General features: G+C 41.9%; 1 protein-coding gene across 5 annotated transcripts in view; it reads right to left on the bottom strand.

Annotated features, from left to right (window-relative positions):
- hmcn1 (hemicentin 1) overlaps positions 1 to 23866 on the bottom strand; it is a 545704-nt gene that overhangs the window by 288074 nt on the left and 233764 nt on the right. For all 5 annotated transcript variants that reach the window (XM_059647829.1, XM_059647834.1, XM_059647832.1 and 2 more), the window contains 4 exons: positions 21053 to 21221; positions 13603 to 13730; positions 10356 to 10628; positions 5318 to 5413 (listed from right to left, as the gene is read on the bottom strand). In XM_059647829.1, coding sequence (XP_059503812.1) covers positions 5318 to 5413; positions 10356 to 10628; positions 13603 to 13730; positions 21053 to 21221 — 666 coding nt within the window. The remainder of the gene's footprint in view (positions 1 to 5317; positions 5414 to 10355; positions 10629 to 13602; positions 13731 to 21052; positions 21222 to 23866) is intronic.

Raw genomic sequence — 23866 nt, 5'->3', positions numbered from 1 at the left:
GTTGGATGCCTGGGAGCCGAATAGATAGGCCATCAAGGAACAAGCTGGGAAGGGTGATAAGTAAGTGATGGAGCAATCAGGGTAGGTTGAAGTGGGTAGGACCAGCAAGGGCAGGAAAGATGATGGGTTCCATGGAGTAGGGGGACATTGGGTCTCAGGGGACAGGAGGGCTATGTCAGGTCCTGTGGCAGGGAGGTGGAGTAGTGGTATCTGATCCAGTGGTAGGGAAAAGAATTTTGGACCCCAAGGTGGGCAGGGTTGAGTGGTGCTGGGTCCCAATGGGTGAGGGGGCATTTGGATAGGATGACATGGACATTAGGGCCCTGGAGGGGTGGTTATTGGATTCAGTGGCAGGAATGTGGCAGGTCCCAGAGAGACAAGGGGATTGTCAGCTCTCATCATGGGGCATCTCACATACCATGTTTAGAGAGGGTATTGGGTCCTGGGAGGACAGGGGTAGTGTTGGGTCAGGTTCTGGTGGCTGAGTAGGTGGGGCTGAATGTGGCAAGTCGGATTTGAGTTTAATACCTGGCACCCTACCCTTCTAGCACAATAACCTCTTGTTTTACATGTAGTTCTGCAATAACGTGTTTCATTGCCACAAATTGGCTGTAACTCCATTGACGAATAGCGAACACTGTATAAGGCAAACTTTCTGCTGTACAAGTATTGCGATTTTCTACATCAAGAAGTGAGACTAGGTTTTTAAATAGCTTGACTTTTCCAGATTAACTATTGAATTAACCTGAGTACATCTCTGAGTTCTTGACTTATTTGGATAATTTCAGGAGATTGCCCAGTGAAATCTTCAATTTCCCTGGCAATTCGCCCAGAGTCTGCTACGTTGAAGATTGCACAGTGTGCCCTTGTGCATCTTCCATTTATGCTGCAGAAAGAATTATATGGCCATTGGAAAAACCAGGCCACTACCTGGTTTGAAGATAATAAAATGTGAGGCTGGATGAACACAGCAGGCCAAGCAGCATCTCAGGAGCACAAAAGCTGACGTTTCGGGCCTAGACCCTTCATCAGAGAGGGGACTGGAATAAATAGGGAGAGAGGGGGAGGCGGACCGAAGATGGAGAGTCAATGGGAGAGAGATTCCCTGAGGTTGGTCCGGAGGGAGGAGGGTAACTTCTTCAGGTTAGGCATCCCTGGAAGAGGCTTCGCAGTGAGGTTAAAATAGTATCAGAGATAATGGGAACTGCAGATGCTGGAGAATTCCAAGATAATAAAATGTGAGGCTGGATGAACACAGCAGGCCAAGCAGCATCTCAGGAGCACAAAAGCTGACGTTTCGGGCCTAGACCCTTCATCAGAGAGGGGGATGGGGAGAGGGAACTGGAATAAATAGGGAGAGAGGGGGAGGCGGACCGAAGATGGAGAGTCAATGGGAGAGAGATTCCCTGAGGTTGGTCCGGAGGGAGGAGGGTAACTTCTTCAGGTTAGGCATCCCTGGAAGAGGCTTCGCAGTGAGGTTAAAATAGTATCAGAGATAATGGGAACTGCAGATGCTGGAGAATTCCAAGATAATAAAATGTGAGGCTGGATGAACACAGCAGGCCTCCTGAGATGCTGCTTGGCCTGCTGTGTTCATCCAGCCTCACATTTTATTATCTTGGAATTCTCCAGCATCTGCAGTTCCCATTATCTCTGATACTATTTTAACCTCACTGCGAAGCCTCTTCCAGGGATGCCTAACCTGAAGAAGTTACCCTCCTCCCTCCGGACCAACCTCAGGGAATCTCTCTCCCATTGACTCTCCATCTTCGGTCCGCCTCCCCCTCTCTCCCTATTTATTCCAGTTCCCTCTCCCCATCCCCCTCTCTGATGAAGGGTCCAGGCCCGAAACGTCAGCTTTTGTGCTCCTGAGATGCTGCTTGGCCTGCTGTGTTCATCCAGCCTCACATTTTATTATCTTGGAATTCTCCAGCATCTGCAGTTCCCATTATCTCTGATACTATTTTAACCTCACTGCGAAGCCTCTTCCAGGGATGCCTAACCTGAAGAAGTTACCCTCCTCCCTCCGGACCAACCTCAGGGAATCTCTCTCCCATTGACTCTCCATCTTCGGTCCGCCTCCCCCTCTCTCCCTATTTATTCCAGTTCCCTCTCCCCATCCCCCTCTCTGATGAAGGGTCTAGGCCCGAAACGTCAGCTTTTGTGCTCCTGAGATGCTGCTTGGCCTGCTGTGTTCATCCAGCCTCACATTTTATTATCTTGGAATTCTCCAGCATCTGCAGTTCCCATTATCTCTGATACTATTTTAACCTCACTGCGAAGCCTCTTCCAGGGATGCCTAACCTGAAGAAGTTACCCTCCTCCCTCCGGACCAACCTCAGGGAATCTCTCTCCCATTGACTCTCCATCTTCGGTCCGCCTCCCCCTCTCTCCCTATTTATTCCAGTTCCCTCTCCCCATCCCCCTCTCTGATGAAGGGTCTAGGCCCGAAACGTCAGCTTTTGTGCTCCTGAGATGCTGCTTGGCCTGCTGTGTTCATCCAGCCTCACATTTTATTATCTTGGAATTCTCCAGCATCTGCAGTTCCCATTATCTCTGATACTATTTTAACCTCACTGCGAAGCCTCTTCCAGGGATGCCTAACCTGAAGAAGTTACCCTCCTCCCTCCGGACCAACCTCAGGGAATCTCTCTCCCACTGACTCTCCATCTTCGGTCCGCCTCCCCCTCTCTCCCTATTTATTCCAGTTCCCTCTCCCCAACCCCCTCTCTGATGAAGGGTCTAGGCCTGAAACGTCAGCTTTTGTGCTCCTGAGATGCTGCTTGGCCTGCTGTGTTCATCCAGCCTCACATTTTATTATCTTGGAATTCTCCAGCATCTGCAGTTCCCATTATCTCCACTACCTGGTTTGCTTGGTTTGCTGAGGTGGCCAGCATGTATTTCAGAAAAATGCTTACAGCACAGGTCCAATTCCCATTCTAGCTGACACCCTGTGCTGACACAAGGTGCCTTTACACCTTGTCCTTTCCAATGAAAGTGGAAAGCAATAACAAACCACCATTGATAAAAACAGTACTAGAAAATGACTCAGATTAAAACATCAGCAGATAATTCACCAATGACTTGCCTTTGAGCAGGATACTCAAGGATGGAACCTGATTGATGGTGTGTTGTCCTTTATTTAGGAGGCATGGCATTAAAAGTCTCTGCAATTTGTACAGATGGATTATGATCAACCAAGTACCTTTGACTCCTTTGAAAAGAACAGTGCCATATTATGGCATCATAAATGGCAGGAAATTTGGGTTTGAGATCATGTCAAAAGTTTTTAATCTATGCTTTTTTTTGCTTACAGACATGACTCAGTGTTGGGTCTGTTGATCATTCATTTGGTAATAGTGTATATCATTGCTCAAAGCAACTGAGCTTTAGACTTGTTTTGAAATGTTTGATTTCCTTTGCAGATAAAACTCTCTCACAGGCTGATTTATGTGGTGTCCCCTGCTGGCAATGATATTTTCACAGATGTGAAAAACATCTGCAAGAGATGAGCTGCAGTTATTGCTCTCAATTCTTGGAAATATTTTTGAGCGGATAGTCAAATGCTCAGTGTATATTTAAGAACTGCAGATTTCACCCCATTTGAAGCTATAATGTTTCCTAATGTGTACTGGTCTTGCAAAATACGACTGTTTGGTCATTAAAGACAGCACTTACCATTAAAAAATAATCCTTGAGACTGAGCTGACAACTTTTTCTCCTGAAGAAACTCCCACTATTTTTCCTAGGGGAAATCTTTTTGATTATATACTTCAATTAACTGGTCCTATTACCTAGTGCCAATCTCCTGTTTTTTCCTCCTGTACACTTGCAAACTATATCTATCCAAAATCCCCTCGAGTATGCATCCACCACATTTCCAGGCAGTGCATTCCGTCCTCAAACTACATCATCCTTGCTTTATTTGTACATCAGTTTAAATCTATGTCTCCTCATTCATTTTTTTTCTTTTATGAGCAGGAGCAACTCCTTTCTATCTACTCTGCCCAGCCCGCTCATGATGTTGAAAATATCTTTCAAATCTCCTCTCAGTCTTCTCTCCAGGCAGTAAAGTTCAACTTCAAATTTTGGTGATATTGGGAAAATTGGATTCTTGACATTGAGAACATGCAGTTCAATTTTAAGGCCAATGATTGAATGGTAGATAAGAATCTCACTAGTTTATATCATCAATCAACATGCATTTACATCTCATAAGTCTCACCTCATTCATATGCAATTTCTTTTTTACCCAGTGTTAAAGAAAAGCCAAACAATGATATTTACAAATATAGAAGCCAGAGCATGGATCTGGTGGTTTCAGCTCACCACTTGTTCCTCCAGGTCTTCCCACATGGACAGTATTCCCCAAAATCTCAGCATGTGCTCCATGGCAGTGACCACCTGCACACCCACATCCACTTATGTTGACATCAGATGTGCACCAGCCTCATCACATCATTATGACACATTTCTGATTCACTTACAAAAAACCTCTCACTTCAATCCTGCACTTTGGAGTGCATCAGTATCTTTCACTGTAATCCTGCTGTCTGTAGATTTTGCACAATGGAATAGGTGCCTAGCTCATGCATCAGTAAGTGCAGCTTAAGGCTGTTCACCCACTCACTTTGCACCTCCTTGGTTAGCTGCAGCATCTGTACCTTCCCTTGCCTTTTTGCACTTTGCCACTTCATTCAGAACTCATGGGCTCACAGTAGTTCTGTCTTCCGCTTTTACTGAAAATATAAAGTCAGACAACTTGTTATGATCATCAGCAATGATCTATTAAATGAGTGGATGTGTTACAGTCACATCTGCACTGTGTCCCAGCAGTTTGCGTGACAACACACTGCATGGAGATCAACCAAATAGCCATGTCTCAAATACTAAGAGGAGTAGTTACAGAACCATAAAATTATACAGTACAGAAGAGGGCCTTCAGCCCACTACATCGAAACTGACAAAAACTACTCTAAATCCACAGCGGTCCCATTTTCCAGCAATCAGCCAATAACTTTGACTGTTATGACATTTCAAGGGCTCATCCAAGTTTTCTTTTCTAAAGTTTGAGAGATTTCCTGCCTCAACTACTCTTCCAAGTGGTGCATTTCAGATTCCCATCACCCTCTGGTTGATGTCCAATTATTGGCCAATTCCCATTATCCATGCGGTATGCTCTCTATTCTGGTATGGGAAGTTCCGCTGCAATGTGAAAACTAACACAAACCATCTAACCACAGTGTTACCTGGAATGGAAAATGCAGTATGTTCCAAAGGATTTAAAGTCCATAATATATGCATTTTCCAGACTCACCCTTGGCTGGACAGGGGAAAGCAATACGCTGGTTTGCCACTCTCTCTTGGAAAGGATTACTGTATGGAGGTCCTGGGTCTTCGACTGTAGGAGGTTCTGTAAAATTATGAAAAAATAATAACAATCAACTCAATTCATCAAGTTTAAAAGGTGCTGATTTAAGCATGTCTGACCTCTAATTGGTTAAGCTCTCCATCACCGTATGAAGTGCTACAAGGCCTGACTCTCCTAATGAAAAAAAAACACTACTTTTGGAATAACTGGCAATGAAAACCTTTTTCATCAACTGTATCTACTCCACTGCTCTTTCATCTCCAACAATAACTATGAGACATTTGTAGACTTTCTTATTAAGATAACAAGTAGTTTCTTCTGTTACTTCCCCACATTACACTTTGCCAAGTACTTCCTCCATTGCTCCACTCTGCTGGAGTTCTAAGCGCAGGTTTCACTGCAATTTATTTCCTTCTATATCTCAAACATTATGAAATTCATCTTGATCTTCAGATCCATCTCCTGCTCCTTTGACCTTACTCGAATTAAACACTTGAGCAACTAGCTTCCCTTCTTGGATCTCATTCTATCTCATATTGCAATTACCTCCATCTCTTTGGATGCTCCCCCTTGTCCCATTCAAATTCAACATTGTCACCTCCATCCTCAAAAGAAGACTTGCTTTGATATGTACAAAATGATCAGAGGTATAGATAGAGTAGACAGCCAGAGACTTTTCCCTTAGGGTGGAGGTAGCTATTACGAGGGGGCATAGTTTTAAAAAGTAAGTGGAGGTAGATATAGGGGAGACATCAGAGGTGGGTTCTTTACACAGAGAGTGGTCGGGACGTGGAATGCATTGCCGGAGAGGGTAGTGGAGTCGGCCTCATTAAGGGCATTTAAGTGGCTATTAGATAGGCATATGGATGATAGTGTAAGGTAGGGATGGAGGTTAGATAGACCTTAGCGTTAGGGTAAAAGTTCGGCACAACATCGTGGGCCAAAGGGCCTATACTGTGCTGTACTGTTCTATGTTCTATGTCTCTCTGAAAACTGCCACATCATCTGCAACCACTCTTTCCTTTTCAAAATTGGTAAACATTTTGTAACCTCCCAAATTAATACCCAATTTTCATGATTATATCATTATTCTTTGGTCAATTTCCTATACTAAGTCAAATTGTCCTTGATTGGTTCCATTGTTATCTATTCAATTGTATCCAGAACAACTCCAGTTTTCAATTCAACCCACTCCCACCCAATAGTTACCCCATGAATATATGTGTTAACCACCTCCTTTCCATCTACATTTCAGTGGCATCTACTGGAGACATGGGGTCAACCATCACGAAAATACTGGTAACAATTAGCTCCACCTCTATACCATAACTATTAATTCCTTTATTGCCTTTGGGCTGCTGAACTAATTGAAAGGCATCCAATTGTGAAAAAGGTGCAATTCTCTCCAGTTAAACTTTGGGAAGACCAAAGAGTTTGTTTTTGACATGACCAAATTCTGCTTCCTCATCACTGATTCCATCCATTCCATCAACAGATTGAACCAGTCTACTTAACAATGTTGGCTGCTGAGTCTCAATGACTTCTAACTTGAAAGGAATTCTTGCACCTGTTTCTGCATCACCCCTACTATTTCTGAAACTCTCCTCTGTGCTTTTCCTGCCTTGAGAACAAAAAAAATTCAACTGTTCTCTTGGCCTTCCATCATCTACCTCTCCTTAAAGTGCAGCACATCCAAAATTCTATGGTTTGTATCCTATATTGTACCAAATGTCACTATCTTTTCCTGTTCTTGTTGGTCTACATTGGTTTCAAGTCCTCTCAATATCTAAAATTAGAATTCTCAACCTCACACTCAAGTCCCTCTATGGCTTTTGCTTTTTCTGCAGTCTTCTCCAACGTTGTATCTTTCTCCATACTCTAGTCCACTCTAACAAATGTTGCCTTTTTTGCATTTATTGGCACCATAAAGACCATATCATCAGAAATTCCTTCCATCAAACCTTCTACCTTTTCGTTGAGGATTTCCTTAAAACCTAACTCTTCAAACAATCTTTTTATAACTATTCCCAATATCACTTATGTTTTACATCCATCTGTTTACACTTGCATGCAGTACTGTTCGATTTTTTTTAAATTTAAGAGGTGTGATTTAAATGCAAATTGTTCAATCAAAGACAAACATCCCAGATGTCCTCTTTTTTCAAGGGCTGCAACTTCCTCTCCACAGTGATTGAAAATGCCCTCGATCATGTCTACTTACAATGTTGGCCGCTGAGTCTCAATGACGTCTAACTTGAAAGGAATTCTTGCACCTGTTTCTGTGTCACCCCTACTGTTTCTGAAACTCTGCTCTGTGCTTTTGCAACTCATCCCTCACACTTCGTATCCGCAATAATAACCAAAACAGAATTCCCCTTGTCCTCATGTACCACCCCCACCCCACCAACCTCCAAATCCGACGCATCATCCTCCGACATTTCCGCCATCTGCAATCTGACGCCACTAACTTTTTTCCCTCCCCACCCTCATGTGCTTTTCGTAGGGACCACACTCTCCATGACTCCCTTGTCCGCTCCACACTTCCCTCCAGCCCCACCACACCCGGCACTTTTCCCTGCAACCGAAGCAAGGGCTACACCTGCCCCTATACTGCCCCCCTCACCCCCCATCCCAGGCCCTAAGAAGACCTTCCACATGAAACAGATGTTCACCTGCACATCTGTTAATGTAATATGCTGTATCCACTATACCTGTTGTGGCCTCCTCTACATCAGGGAAACCAAGCGGAGGCTTGGGGACTGCTTTGCGGAACACCTATGCTCAGTTTGCAACAAACAACTAGGCTTCCCAGTCTCGAACCACTTCAACTCCGGCCCGCACACCTCGGACGACACGTCCATCCTGGGCCTCCTGCATTGCCATGATGACGCCACCCAAAAGATGCAGGAACAGCATCTCATATTTCGCTTGGGAACTCTGCAGCCCAAGGGTATCAATATGGACTTCACAAATTTCAAAATCTCCCCTCCCCTGACCACATCCCAAAACCAGCCCAGCTAGTTCCCGCCTCCGTAACCATGCCTCCCACCTCAAGCCCCACCTCCATCTCCTACTTACTAACCTCATCCCGCCTCCTTAGCCTGTCCATCCTCCATGGATCCACCTATCCCCTCCCTAACTCCCCACCTACATTTACCTTTACTGGCTCTAACCCCGCCTCTTTGAGCTATCTGTCTCCTCTCACCCTATCTTCTCCTTTATCCATCTTCTAACCGCCTCCCCCTCTCTCCCTATTTATTTCAGAATCTCCTTTCCCTCCCCCATTTCTGAAGAAGGGTCTTAACCCGAAACGTCAGACTTTTTCTGCTCCTCTGATGCTGCTTGGCCTGCTGTGTTCATCCAGCTGTACACCATGTTATCTCAGATTCTCCAGCATCGCCAGTTCCTACTATCTCTCTCACACTAATTTAATCATGCAGATTTTCTTTGAGACTCCATTAAAGACATTTCCTGAATTAAGTAGTACAGAAAACTAATTCCAGAGTTTGTTCTGTGCTAATAAGAAGAGCATAAATTGAAGATCATCACCAAAAAGGGAAGTGTAAGTAAAGTTGCTATGTTTTTTTCCCCAAAAAGGAAGCTTTCAGCACAGGGAATGTCCAAATAAACGACCACTTGAGTTATAAACATTTTGTGCTTAAAATAAAAAAGTCACAATTACATTACAATTATGTGAGTCCACTGGATTCATGGCAGGTAGATCATACCTGACAAACCTTGCTGAATTTTCTTTTAAGTGATAACTGGATAGTGTACAAGGGAATGCCTGTGGATGTTGTTTGTATCGACTTACGGTAGGCATAAGATAAAACGAAGATAAGAAGAGATTGTTAACTAAGGTAGAAGCCCACCAAATTGAGGGCAAATTACTGACATGGCTAGGAAATTGCTTAAGCGGTAAGTGATAGAAAGTCAAGATAATGGACAGTTATTCAAATTAGCAGGATGTGACCAGTGGTGTCCGTATTCGGGCCTCAATTATTCATTTTATTTAGTAACATCTTGGACACTGGAGTAGAAAGTCATATATCCAAATTTGCTGATGACATAAAGTTAGGCAGCTTTGTAGACAGTAAACATGATAGCAAGATATTGATAGATTAAGACTAAGTGAATAGGTAAAATGGTGGCAGATGATGTTCATAATAAGCAAGCATAAGATTGTCTATTTTTGACTGAAAAAGGAGTAATCAGGGTGCTTTCCATATGGTATGAAATCGAATACAGTGGATGTCCCAACTGGACATACAGCTCCATAGATCTTTAAAATGCCATGAACCGAAAACTGCAGAAAATAATCAGGAAAGATAATGGAATGCTGGCCTTTATGTATCGAGAACTGGAGTGTAAGGATTTAGATGTTATGCTACAGCTAGCCAAAACCCTGGTCAGATCCTACTTTGGAGTACCATGAGTAGATTTGGGCACCACACTTGAGGAAGGATATGTTGACCTTGGATGGAGTACAATGGCGGTTTACAAGCATGATACCTGGATTTCACAGTTTAAGTTATAAGGAGCAATTATATAAATTAGGCTTGTTTTCTTAGACTTTAGAAGGTTAAGGGTGATCTGATGGAAGTCTGTAAGAGATGAACAGGAAAAAGACCAGTTAGATAAACTATTTCCAATGGCTGGAGATTCTAGAACCAGAGGGCATAATCTGAGAATTAAGTCCAAACCATTCAGGGGAGACGTTAGGATGCACTTCTACAAACTGGCAGATGTTTGAAACTCTTTTCCACAAATGGCTGTGGGATGCTGGATCAGTTGTTAATTTTAAATCTGAGGGTTTTTTTGTTCAGCAAAGGTATTAAGGGATAAGGTTCAAATGTGACTTCAGCATGCCAGTTTTACAAACAAACTCTATGCATTAGAAACCAGTACTGCATTCACACCCTCATTTATTTCTTCAACATAATGTCAAAAATATGTTCTTATTTATGTCTCAATTAATACTCACCATGAACCTGGACAGTTGTATTTACTTCATCCTGACCTGCAACGTTTTTGACAACACATTTATAAACTCCATCATCAGTGAGTTGGGCCTTCTCAATTATTAGCGTGCCTTCAGCATCCACACTGTGCTGTTTGTTATCTAGCAAAATGTTGTTACTTCCTTTATACCATGTTATAGTTGGACTGGGCACACCAGATGCATCACAGGGAATGTCAATCCTCTGACCTGCTTGGACTTTTATGACACGGGGTCCAGGCCGAATTCGTGGAGGAACTAAAGAATAGTAATCAATGTGAGATTCATGATAGAATTTCTTCAGTGCAATACATTTGAATTAAAATATTAAACACGTTAGACTTAAAATTCAGATAGTACAAGACAGCAAAACAATCTGATATATAAGTTAGCCATCTGAGTAACAATGTAAGCTGTCCATTTCTTCAAATGAAGGCTAATTAACATTAAAAAATGATTCACAAACCTACCTTAAACTATTGCAAAGCTACTCTTATACTCTTTGAACTGAAAGTGATGCTTATCCTGTCAGACAGGCAGAGAAGTATTAACTGCAGGTATACGAGCCTGTACCTTACTAGACTGTACATTTTTCAATATTAATTTATTAACTGTCATTGATAATCTTAGGGTAGATAATTGCTTGATATCCTGATCTCAACTCCTCAGCCTGCCACTCACTTCTGCCTGCTCTACTTTGCTCACACTGGTGCAGTGGCTCTGTGGTTCTTTTTGTCAAATCAAACCTCGACACCTTTCTCTTCAAGAACCTCTTGCCTCTTCTTTATGATGTGTGTCGTTTAGCAGTCACATAAAAAGTAAATAAATGGAAAGTGTGTTACATCAGGGCTTGTTATAAAAAGAGGCTCTGGTTTACATGGAGCAGTTATTACTGAATGAGTGAAAACATATGCAGCCTGGACTTTGCAATAAGAAAAACAGTAAGACTGTAATTATAGAGTAAGTTCAGCAACTTCCAGCATGTGCAGATGCACTATTAAATCTGCAAGTTACTGTCAGTGATACACTGCTTCTTCTCAGGGTGTAACAGTCTTCACCACTAGAGTTTGTTCCTCTGTCACTGATCGTAAAGTTCAGGCTATATTCTTTAAAATGTGGCGAAGAGCACTTAGAAACCATTGTTTACAGAACACCAAAAATAGCTTTTGTGGAAAAATTAGTCTACAAAATGCATAATGTAATTCTTGTACATATTCCCTTGAAAATAAACTGCATTCAATAACCTCTGAAGTATTCCAGCATTTAAAATGCTCTCCATGCAGCTTTATAGAATGGTCCCCAAAATTCACTTCAATTCAATTAAATGATTGCTTCAAAAAACTACACGTCTTAAGGCTGCAATTGTCATCATTTCTAGCCAATCTTACCACAAGTCTGATGTATATTAATTTCCAAGCACCATGAATTTATTTGCATCAGAGGTTAGTATATTTGTATTCAAGGAATGTAATGGCAAATGGGATTAATTTTTCCTTCTTTATGATCCCCATAGTAAAACCCATGTAGATAATACCTAAAGCGTGTCAAGACAGCACACATGGTGGCACTGTCAAGCACCTGACACACTTAAAAATTTCAATTGCCAGGATTGTTTCACCTGTGGAAATAACCTTTATAACATCTTGGAGACTAATTTAGGGCACTAAAGGTCAAAAGACATCCAAGAAATATTCAAGAGCAACTAACCAGGGAGTAGAGTTGTATTAATTTGTATTTCAATTTGTACGTTGCAGTTTATGAAGTTGGATGTGACTTTTTCCTTCAAATAAGTGTAATAAATAAGCAAAGAAAGGCTCTGAAGTGTTTCTGCAAAAGCGCTCTTATTATTTTCATTCACTTGGAATTGTATCATAATGATGCAAGTGATAAGTTGTGCTGTTTTGCTCGCTGTGCCTTGTACGGAAGCTGATTAGTAGAATACTGAACTGAGTTCATATTTGAAATGGGAGAAAAGAAATGCAGGACTATGAGTAAACAACAGTGAAGAAGGCCAGTGGCATGCTTCAATGCTTTAATGTTCTATGATTTAAACAGGGCATTGCACTGTTCCATGAAATATTAGATTAGGAAAGTAGCATTATCTCAAGCTTTTCAACAATGCAGGTGACACTTTAAACATCCTAAGTTTGCGTCATTCTACCTAACAATGTTCTTGTATTTTGGCTCATGGGTGTTAGTGTAGAGGCTATAAATGAAATAGTTGTTTGTAATCAAATTCTGAGATCTGTTTCAAGATATTCAACAAGATTAAATATTGATAGAAATGAGACTAGATAGAGACACCAATTCAACCTGACATGAGTCACAAGCAAATAGATGTTTCAACTCAAACAAATTTCAAAAACACATGTTTTTCTTTCTGGAGAGTCAAAATATATGGCATGATCCTACAGGCAGTTAAAAAAACTAAACATCACAAGCTAAACAATAAACAGTAACGATCCTCAAAGAATTCACCTCAAGCATCTCATAAGAACATATGAGATGTTCTTATCTTATGAGAACTAGGGGCAGGAGTAGGCCGTTCGGCCCTTCGAGCCTGCTATGCCATTCAATAAGATCATGGCTGATCTTTTCGTGGACTCAGATCCACTTACCCACTCTCTTACTGTATCCCTTAATTCCTTTATTGTTCAAAAAAATCTACCTTAGCTTTAAAAACGTTTACTGAAGTAGCGTCAGCTACTTCACTGGGCAAGGAATTCCATAGATTAACAACCCACTGGGTGAAGACGTTCCTTCTCACTTCAGTCCTAAATCTGCTCCCTGTAATCTTGAGGCTATGCCCTCTTGACCCAGCTTCACCTGCCAGTGGGAACATCGTCTCTACTTCTATCTTGTATATTCCCTTCATAATGTTATATGTTTCTAAAAGCTCCCCCCTCAATCTTCTGAATTCCAATGAATATAATCCCAATCTACTCGGTCTCTCCTCATAAACCAACCCCCTCAACTCTGGAATCAACCAAGTGAGCCTCCTCTGCACCCCCTCCAGTGCCAATACATCCTTTCGCAAGTAAGGTGACCAAAACTGCACACAGTACTCCAGGTGTGGCCTCACCAGCACCTTGTACAGCTGCAATTTAATCTCTGCTTTTTAAACTCAATCCCTTTAGCAACAAAGGACAAAATTCCATTTGCCTTCCAAATGATCTTTGGCACCGAAAAAAAAGGACTGACATCATTGATCTACACGTAAATGGAAACATACCATGTACAGTCAGGTTAGTATACTGTGTAATATTCCCAGCAATGTTTGTGGCAACACATAGGTAGAGCCCACTGTCAGACAGTCTGGTTTCAATAATTCTCATTGCTCCAGAGGACAGCTGAGTATGCCTGAAATATAAAATATATTTTGAATTAAAATTCACCAACAAGTAACAAAGGCTAATATCTTACAAGGTACAATGGAATTTATAAAATGCTTTCAGGTTTAAGGTAACAATGCAAACAATAATTTCTGTGGTACTTTATAAACAGATAATGAAATGACTGTGAGACGTTCTGGTAACCTCAGCTCACAATTGTCAAATCAGGAGACCAACGTTTGCAATGTAGATTTACATAAGGCAAATTATACATAAGCAAGAACTATGGATGCTGGAAACTTGAAATTAAAACTTAAAGTTAGAAATTCTCAGCATGTCCAGTGGCATTTATGGAGACAGAAAGAGTGGAGGTTTCAGACTGGCAATGCCTTTTCATTTGCAAAACATGAAAGAGATTGGAATGAATGAATCACAAAACATGAATGAATCATTGGAGTTTCCAGTGGTTATTGCTTTGTTTGAGTTTCCTTCCAATGCAAGAAAAAAATTTATAATATAATCCATTTGTAGAGGCTGGTGATAAAAATAAATTGCTGGAACACAGTTCTATATGCTGTTTTCAAGTACTTTGACAAATGACAAATGTGAAAACCACCCCTGTATTCAAATACGCGTGGCTTGTTGAAGTAAATTTTACCAAGTAAGTGGCTGAGGGTTTCCTGACCTTGTTCCATATCATGAAGAGCAGGAATCACTCACTGCAATCCTAGTCCTCAAGCAAACTGAGCATTCTACTGAAAGGACCCAAGGACAGATTCATAGAACTAGTCAGAGGAACGAAAAAGACGATCAGCTTTGAGGTAATGTCCCTTATAAAGGGAGAATGCTCTCTAATATATCTTTACTCTTCTTTTTTACTTCGACTAACCACGTGTAGAGTATTTGGATACATTTGTTTAAAAATAGAAAATCTAATTATTCTATCTATTTGGGAATAATTCAATTAATTACTAGTTTACAAACTAAATTTAAAGTGATGGATACTTTTAAAACTACAAATTAAGTGCACAAGCAAACCTAGAACATTTTGGAGACAAACACCACATCATTCAATGCCAAGAGAAAAAGGGTAGGTCAAAATTTTGCTGCTGGCACTACTTAACAATTGATGAATGAAACACCACTGAACACATCAAAATTATCAGGAAAAAAAAATGAGGTAAAGAAAAGCTCAACTCAACGCCAAATACAGCAAGTTAATAGGTGCAAGGACCTCTCTCTGCCTTTGATACCCCACTCACACAACAGTTGCTTAAAAAGATTCAATATTTTCAGATTCTGTAAAAGGTTGTTTCTGTTGTGCAGAAATGAGAGAAACAAGAAAAAAGCTTGAATGTTGAGATATCAAGAGGCTTCCTCAGTGAAAAAGCCAGAGGAAAGTTAGACAAAAAGGAGAAATTAAATGAATCCCTTTTTACATACTACTGGTTTGTCTTCAGCTCTGTTTAATGTGAGTGGCCCTTCTTCAGTCATTTCAAACCTCATTGGTTTTACTGCTCTTCATGAGCTCCTGCTCAGTTCCCAGCCTTTCTGCCACTTGCTGCTGACAATCTCTCTGGACTGATCTTTTTTATTTGAGGTATCTTGCTGCCAGACAAATTACTTCTCAGTAAAATATCAATCAGTGGCATTAACAAGCTTGGGACCACTCCCCCATTGTTTCCAGATCCACGTCAAGTTCATTCTTTCGGGAAACGTTAACTAGGAGCACTTCTATATTCTTCTTCAACAGCACTCTTAACAGAACATCACAACTTACTTTACTTCCAGATGGAAAATCTTTCATTACCCCTGCTAGTAAGGCTCGTCAGCACCAGATGTCTCACAGATTCCTGATCTCTCCATGGCTGCTTAAAACAACAGTTGGTGGTGACTTTAAACACAAACTCCTGGCAGCTCTTCTGGTCAACAGTCATGCCTGAGCTGACAATGACCATCTTTAATGCTACAGATACCAGTCTTACAGCATTAGTCTCTGGGAGGTGCCAGAACCTGCCATTTTCCTCAGCATGCTCTGGTTTCCAGCAATGGAAGCACTTGAGACAGATTCCAAACTATCTGATCCCATTGTTTAACTGTTGGGGTCATTGCTGCTTTTTCTGCTCAACTTCCCTGTTCTCGACAGGTATTTACTTTGTTATTATCTTTCTCTAGTTTGTGAAACTTTCCAGATCCCAGTCTACTTGAGGTCATACATCTGTGCATTAATGCACAGTCAACAATCAGAATTATTGCCTGTATGGACACTGATATCTTTTGTTCTCCTACATGTATTTAATCAGAAAGGAAATTGAATTTTTGAATGCCTTGGAAAGAATTACCTTACTGGAGGTGTGGCACAGTAGCTCAATGGTTAGCACTGCTGCCTTGCAGTGCCAGGGACCCGGGTTCAATTGTACACCCAGGCATCTGTGCTGAGTTTGCATGTTATACATGTGTCTGCGTAGGTATCAGCCAGGTGGTCTGGTTTCCTTCCATGTCCAAAATGTGCAAGTTAAGAGGATTGGCCATGCTGAATCGCCCATACTGTTCAGGGATGTGTCGGCAGGTGCGTTAGTTGTGGGAAATGCAGGGTGACAAGGAAAGGTCAAGGGATGGGTCAGGTTGGAATGGTCTTCGGACGGTCAGTGTGGATTTACTGGGCCTAATGGCCTGTTTTCATACTATAGAGATTCTATAACAAAAATGGTTTCTGTAGGTGGCCTTAATTTTAACTGCTCATATCCACCAATCAAAAGTGCTCTGCTTAAGCTGTCCAAATTCCAATACACCTCTGGCACTAACAGATCTGCACTCAAAATAGCCCCTTTTGCTGTGTCAGTCAATTGCATTCCCTTCAGACAAAAGGGAGTAAATCTCATGAGCTTTCCCTGTGAGCCTGTTCTGCAACAACAGTATCCACTTTAGACTGGCCACATTAACAGCCATGCCAACCACTCAAAAGAAAAGAGGAAGGCATGCCCCTCGTCCTCATAAAACATAGGAGTTAAACAGGTTAACTTTGATACTTCAGTCCTTAAGTTAGGTATGGTTCCCTCAACAGAGCTTCTTTATTGAGATTTTCCCTTCTCAGTTTAAGTTGTCTTTAATTGAAACTACATTCTCTTTCCCTTTCCTGCTTCTCTTCCTCCTTTTCAGCTTCTTGGAATTCTGTATCTACCTTACTCTCTTGTCTCTCACTCTCCTGGACTACGGGGAGAGTGCAGGGAAGTGGAGTTGAAATTCCCATCAGCCATGTTTTAAATGACGGAGTGGACTTGATGGGCCAAATGGCCTTACTTCCACTCCTTTGTCTTATTTTTTACTTCCCTACCTTTCACTCTTTTCCCTTTCTTGTCTCTCTCCATGATGTTCTTGTTTTCGTTCCTGAATTCTCTTTGCTCTTCTTTCTTTTGGAATGCAACTCTTATCTTAGCTGTTCCAATTTTAATTTGTTGGCTTCACTGTCTTCAGTTTCCATTTCCAGCAATATCACCATTCATTCTGCATCTTGTGTTTTCCTGCAATTCGAGTGAAACTCCATCTCTATGTGACTCTATCAATCAGGAGTGATCCTGGAACATCCTCATCAAATTTTGGCTGTCGTCAGAAACTCATCACCATTCTGCACCCACTGCAATGACAACATCTAAGCAGTGAACCTCACCAATGGATCCACCATGGACCCAATGTGTGCATAAACTAGAGTCACACCAATGCCCTTCTTCATCTTTCTTGTTGCAACATTCTATCCCGTATCTATGAGGAAAGGAGCAAAAAACAAGAAGCACAGGAACAAGCTCTTTGGCCCTCCAAGCCTGCGCTGACACATTTTCCTTTTCCATACTAAAACTGTCTTCACTAACAGGATCCATATCCCTCTATTCCCTTCCAATTCATGTAGTTGTCTAGAATTCTGCTATTGTGTCTGTTCCACCACTTCGTCTGGCAGCGCATTCCAGGCAGTCACCATCCTTTGTTTGAAGAAGTTGCCTATCACATCTCTTTTAAGCTTCCAATCCCCCATCCCACCAGTACCTTGAGCATAACCCGAGTGATTAAACCTCCACCCTGGGTAAAAGTCTCTTACTTCCCACTCTATCCAGGCCATTCATAATCTTACAACCTTCTATCAGGTCGCCCCCTCCCCTCAACCTCCTGCATTCCAGTGAAAATAAACTCAATCTATCCAACCTTTTTTCATAGCTAAAATTCCTCCTCACACCAGGCAACATCCTGATAAATCTTTTCTGTACCCTGTCTGAAGCATCCACATCCTTCTGGTAGTATGGTGACCAGAACTGGTTTCTGCTGGAGCACAGCTTCTCTACACGATGAGTGGAAAACTATTCAACTTGCATCTCTTCCGGTCAAGAACCGATACCACCCCAATTTTTGTCATGGAGTTGCAGTCTGCAGATGTGATTACAAGCACACTCTGAGACGTCCAAACCATTGTTGAGACAATAGTGGAGGCATACCAAAGAACAGGCCTTATGCTAAACATAAAGATCCTCTACTAGCCAGTTCCCAGTGTATAATGCTATCCCTCAATTACTAAGATCCATGGTAAGCCACTGGACAATATGAATCTGTTCTCATAATGGCAGACTACTTTCAGCAAGAGGCAAGATGAGGTCCAACATCACCTCCAGTGTGTCAGCTGACTGAGAAGCAGAGTGTTTGATGAGAAAGACTTTAAGCCCAGCATCAAGTTTATGGTCTACAGGGTAGCTGTGCTCCCTGCAATTTTGTATGTGGCAGGAGCAGACAATATGCAGCACACATCTCAATTCTCTAGAGAAAAATCACCAATGGTGTGTGCATAGAATCCTGCAAATCCAATGGCAGGATAGGTGCTCCAGTGTGAGTATCCTTTCTAAGATCATATTGAGCATTTCTAATAATTCCTGGTGGGCACTAAGTGCAAAAGAAGGAGCATGCAAAACTAAGCATCCCTGTCACCTCTTCAAATACCACTTGACCTACCTGTGGCAGGGTGTGCAGATCATTGGAATGTTTAGTCATAATAGGAAACAAAACTTTGAGTAGAACAAAGTCATCCTCACTCTCATGGAACTACCAAAGAAGAAAACATCTTAGTGCTTAGCTAACCTCTTAGTGCTTCCAAGGAAAACGCCTTTAATTTTCATAAGTTACCTTTGGCTGTTCTATGAAGGCTTTAATATCAAATGTAAACATCTTCGCACTTTAATATTGTAGACCCAATAAAACGTTTCTGAAGGTTTTTTTTTAAAACAGCTCTCAAAGGAACAATTTGTTTCCCCCACTCCCGTTCTTTCTTTTAGAACATGCCAATTTTGTTATAACCAGGAGGGATTAATTGGCTCACTGCCTTTCAAGCTTTTTCTTGGCTGCAACAAAGATTTTTAATTATTTTTAGAACACTACATTACTCTTTATTTAAAATTCAGTTTGGTAATGCAATTTAAGGCCAATTTCAAGGTCTTCTTGAGTGACAGAAGGAGGAATTTAATTATTTACTAACCCCAAAAATTAAATAAACACATTGAATTCTCACACAAACATAGGTATAATTTTTGAAAAAAGGAAACAGCTTCTTTTACAAGAACCTTAAGAATATGGAATTTAAAAGTCCTTCGTCCTTGAAGTTTTAGATTTAACCTCAGACCTTAGTTGATTAATTGATAACTTATAAACTTGACATAAACGAAACCTGTAGCTATTCCAGAGGTTTTGGCAATTGAATGTTTCTCCAGAGATAACAAGATGTAGAGCTGGATGAACACAGGCCAAGCAGCATCAGAGGAGCAGGAAAGCTGATGCTTCAGGTCTAGACCCTTGTTCAGAAATGGGGGAGGGGTAGGGGATTCTGAAATAAATAGGGAGAAAGGGGAAGGCGGATAGAAGATGGATAAAGGAGAAGATAGGTAAGGAGGAGACAGACAGGTCAAGGATAATAAAATGTGAGGCTGGATGAACACAGCAGGCCAAGCAGAATCTCAGGAGCACAAAAGCTGACGTTTTGGGCCTAGACCCTTCATCAGAGAGGGGGATGGGGTGAGGGTTCTGTAATAAATAGGGAGAGAGGGGGAGGCGGACCGAAGTTGGAGAGAAAAGAAGATAGGTGGAGAGGAGAGTATAGGTGGGGAGGTAGGGAGGGGATAGGTCAGTCCAGGGAAGACAGACAGGTCAAGGAGGTGGGATGAGGTTAGTAGGTAGGGGATGGAGGTGCGGCTTGGGGTGGGATGAAGGGATGGGTGAGAGGAAGAACCGGTTGGGGGGCAGAGACAGGTTGGACTAGTTTTGGGATGCAGTGGGTGGATGGGAAGAGCTGGGCTGGTTGTGTGGTGCAGTGGGGGGAGGGGACGAATTGGGCTGGTTTTGGGATGCGGCGGGGGAAGGGGAGATTTTGAAGCTGGTGAAGTCCACATTGATACCATTGGGCTGCAGGGTTCCCAAGCGGAATATGAGATGCTGTTCCTGCAACCTTCGGGTGGCATCATTGTGGCACTGCAGGAGGCCCATGATGGACATGTCATCTAAAGAATGAGAGGGGGAGTGGAAATGGTTTGCGACTGGGAGGTGCAGTTGTTTATTGCGAACCGAGCGGAGGTGTTCTGCAAAGCGGTCCCCAAGCCTCCGTTTGGTTTCCCCAATGTAGAGGGAGCCACGCTGGGTACAGTGGATGCAGTGTACCACATTGGCAGATGTGCAGGTGAACCTCTGCTTAATGTGGAAAGTCATCTTGGGGCCTGGGATAGGGGTGAGGGAGGAGGTGTGGGGGCAAGTGTAGCATTTCCTGCGGTTGCAGGGGAAGGTGCCGGGTGTGGTGGGGTTGGAGGGCAGTGTGGAGCGAACAAGGGAGTCACGGAGAGAGTGGTCTCTCCGGAAAGCAGACTGGGGTGGGGATGGAAAAATGTCTTGGGTGGTGGGGTCGGATTGTAAATGGCGAAAGTGTCGGAGGATGATGCGTTGTATCCGGAGGTTGGTAGGGTGGTGTGTGAGAACGAGGGGGATCCTCTTAGGGCGGTTGTGGCGGGGGCGGGGTGTGAGGGATGTGTTGTGGGAAATACGGGAGACGCGGTCAAGGGCGTTCTTGATCACTGTGGGGTGAAAGTTGCGGTCCTTCAAGAACTTGGACATCTGGGATGTGCGGGAGTGGAATGTCTTATCGTGGGAGCAGATGCGGCGGAGGCGGAGGAATTGGGAATAGTGGATAGTACTAATCATTTTGTGCTCAGAAACAGTTTGACAACAGCCTTCATTAGGGCAACAGTCTGCAATTTCTACCTTTGGTATTATCCTACAGTTGCATGGAACATGCAAAATTGTGAACTACACGAAATCTGTTTTCAAACTTGTTACCTTGGTGAAAAAGGAGAGATAAGTTGCATATTTTTGGCCCAACTGATGATGGGAGGTGGAAAACTTTGCACTTCACAAGACAATGTGACATCCTCTCCTTCTATCACTGATATTTCCTTCAGACTTCCACTCTCAGATCCTCTTGACTCAGTAATGATTCTTGGTTTAACTGTAATTTAAAATTAGTTTGAATAACTTCTACAAGGCATTCATACTAAAATACAAATAGAGTGTAATCTGCATTAATACACTCCTATTTCAAGCATTATACAATTTGAAAACCAGAACTCTCTTTACCAGTCTCATCAACTGTAGATTTCAAGATTGCATTTGATCCAAAGATAACACACAGAAGAATTTGGCATGGAATGAACTGGAATAAATTATTATTTTCAAAATTTCAACAGCAAAATTTAACAGAAAAAAGCCAGTTCATCACAATAGATTAAAAGAATGCACTTTTTTATTTACAATATAAAAATATTTTATGTATACCATGTGGTAAAGAATAAATACATAATTTAAGGTTACCTGTTTTTGAAAGAACAAGGGTTAAGGAAATCTGATAGCATTTATAATCTTAGTTACATCTTAAAGAGTTGGGGGCTGTTTTTCTTTAAAGGAAAAAGAAAGTAAGACCAGTAGGAAAATTGGCATTTCCCAAATAACTTAGTTTATTTATAAGAAACAAAGTATATTGATTGATTAATTTTTTATTCTGCTTAACATTAACAAATGTGGATTTTAATTCTTCATATCATGTGATTCTACTTAGCGTCGCTTGACAAAGTAAAGTAGAACAGGATTTTTGGCTCCTGTTTAGTTAAATTCCACTTCACAGAGCCAGATTGAGAGAACATGCAGCTTTCCAAGTTGAATAAGGCAGGTTAACACTCTGTTAAATACTTACTGGACAACTGGGTAAGGAAAGAGGGAATTAATAGACCATAAGTCACAGGAGCAGACATTAAGATATTCGGCCCAACGAGTCTGCTCTACCATTCAATTATGGCTGATAAGTTCCTCAACCTCATTCTCCTGCTTTCTTCCCATAACCCTTGATCCCCTTGACAATCAAGAACCGATCTCTCTCTCTCACTCTCAGATATACTCAATGACCTGGCCTCCACAGCCTTCTATAGCAATGAATTCCATAGATTCACTGCTCTCTGGCTGAAGACATTTCTCCTTATCTCCACTCTAAAGGCTCATCCCTTGGGTCCTAGACTCTCCTGTCAATGGAAACACCTTCCCAACATCCACTCTGCCAATGCCATTCTGTATTCTGTAAATTTCAATCAGATCCCCCATCATCCTTCAAAACTCCATCAAGTACAGAACCAGAATCCTCAAACATTCCTCATATATTAAGCCTTTCATTCCTAGGATCATTCTTGTGACCCTCCTTTGGACCTGCTCGAGGGCCAGTACATCCTTGCTGAGGTATGGGGTCCAAACTTGCTCACAATACTCTAAACATGGTCTGATCAGAGGCTTATAAAGCCTCAGAAGAACATCCCTGCTTTTAAATTCTAATCCTCTTGAAATAAATGCCAGTGTATTTGCCTTCATAACCACCAACTCAACCTGCAAGATTACCTTAAGAGAATTCTGGAGTAGGAATCCCAAGTCCCTTTGCACTTCAGATTTCTGAATTTTCTCCCCATTTTGAAAATAGTCTATGCTTCTGTTCTTCCTACAAAAGTGCACGACCTCACAATTTGCCATGTTGTATTCCTTCTGCCCCACATTTGCCCTCTCTCCTACCCTGTCTAAATCTTTTAGCAGCCTTCTCACCTCCTCAATACAACCTGTCCCTCAATACCTTTGTATTATCTGTGAAGAAAATCATTATAACATCTGCACTTTACAACATTTTTCTGCGAATTTGTAGTTATAGTGTCATCGAGCTGCACAGCATGAAAACAGATCATTTGATCCAACTCATCCATGCTGTATCCTAAATAAATCTAATCCCATTTGACATCATTTGGCCCAAATCCTTCTAAACCCCTCCTATACATATACACATCCAGATGCCTATTAAATGTTGTAATTGTAATAGTCTCCACCACTTCCTCTGACAGCTCATTTCATAGGTGCACCATCCTCTGCATGAAAAAGTTGCCCTTCTTTCCCCTCTCACATAGAAATTATGCCCTCTAGTTTTGAACTCGCCAACCCCGACGAAAAGACCATGTCTATTTACCCTATCCATGCCCCTCATGATTTTGTAAACCTCTTCAGGCCATCCCTCAGCCTCTGACGCTTTAGGGAGAAGAGCCCCAACCTATTCGGCCTTTCCCTATAGCTCAAACCTCCAATCCTGGCAACATCGTTATAAATATTTTCTGACCCCTTTCAAGTTTACCAACATCTTTCCACAGGAGGGAGACCAGAAATGAACACAGTATTCCATATGTGGCCTAAACAATGTCCTGTAATCTGCAACATGACCTCCCAATTCCTTTACTCAATGCACTGACCAATAAAGGCAATCATATCAAACACCTCTTTCCTGGTCCTGTCTACCTTTGACTCCACTTTCAAGGAACTATGAATGTGCACCCCAAGATCTCTTTGTTCAGCATCACTCCCCAGGACCCTGCCATTAGGTGTACAAGTGCTGCCCTGATTTGCCTTTCCAAAATGCAGTGCCTCACATTTATCTAAATTAAACTCCATCTGCCACATCTCAACCCATTGGCCCATCTGATCAAGGTTCCATTGTACTCTGAGGTAACCTTCTTCACTACCCAGTACACCACTAATTTTGGTGTCATGTGCAAAATTACTAAGGATAGACTCTTATGA

The sequence above is a fragment of the Stegostoma tigrinum genome, chromosome 8, assembly GCF_030684315.1.
Source record: "Stegostoma tigrinum isolate sSteTig4 chromosome 8, sSteTig4.hap1, whole genome shotgun sequence".
Lineage (NCBI taxonomy): Eukaryota > Metazoa > Chordata > Chondrichthyes > Orectolobiformes > Stegostomatidae > Stegostoma > Stegostoma tigrinum.
Note: the sequence above shows the minus strand (reverse complement) of the source record. Positions and strands in the feature narration are given on the sequence as shown.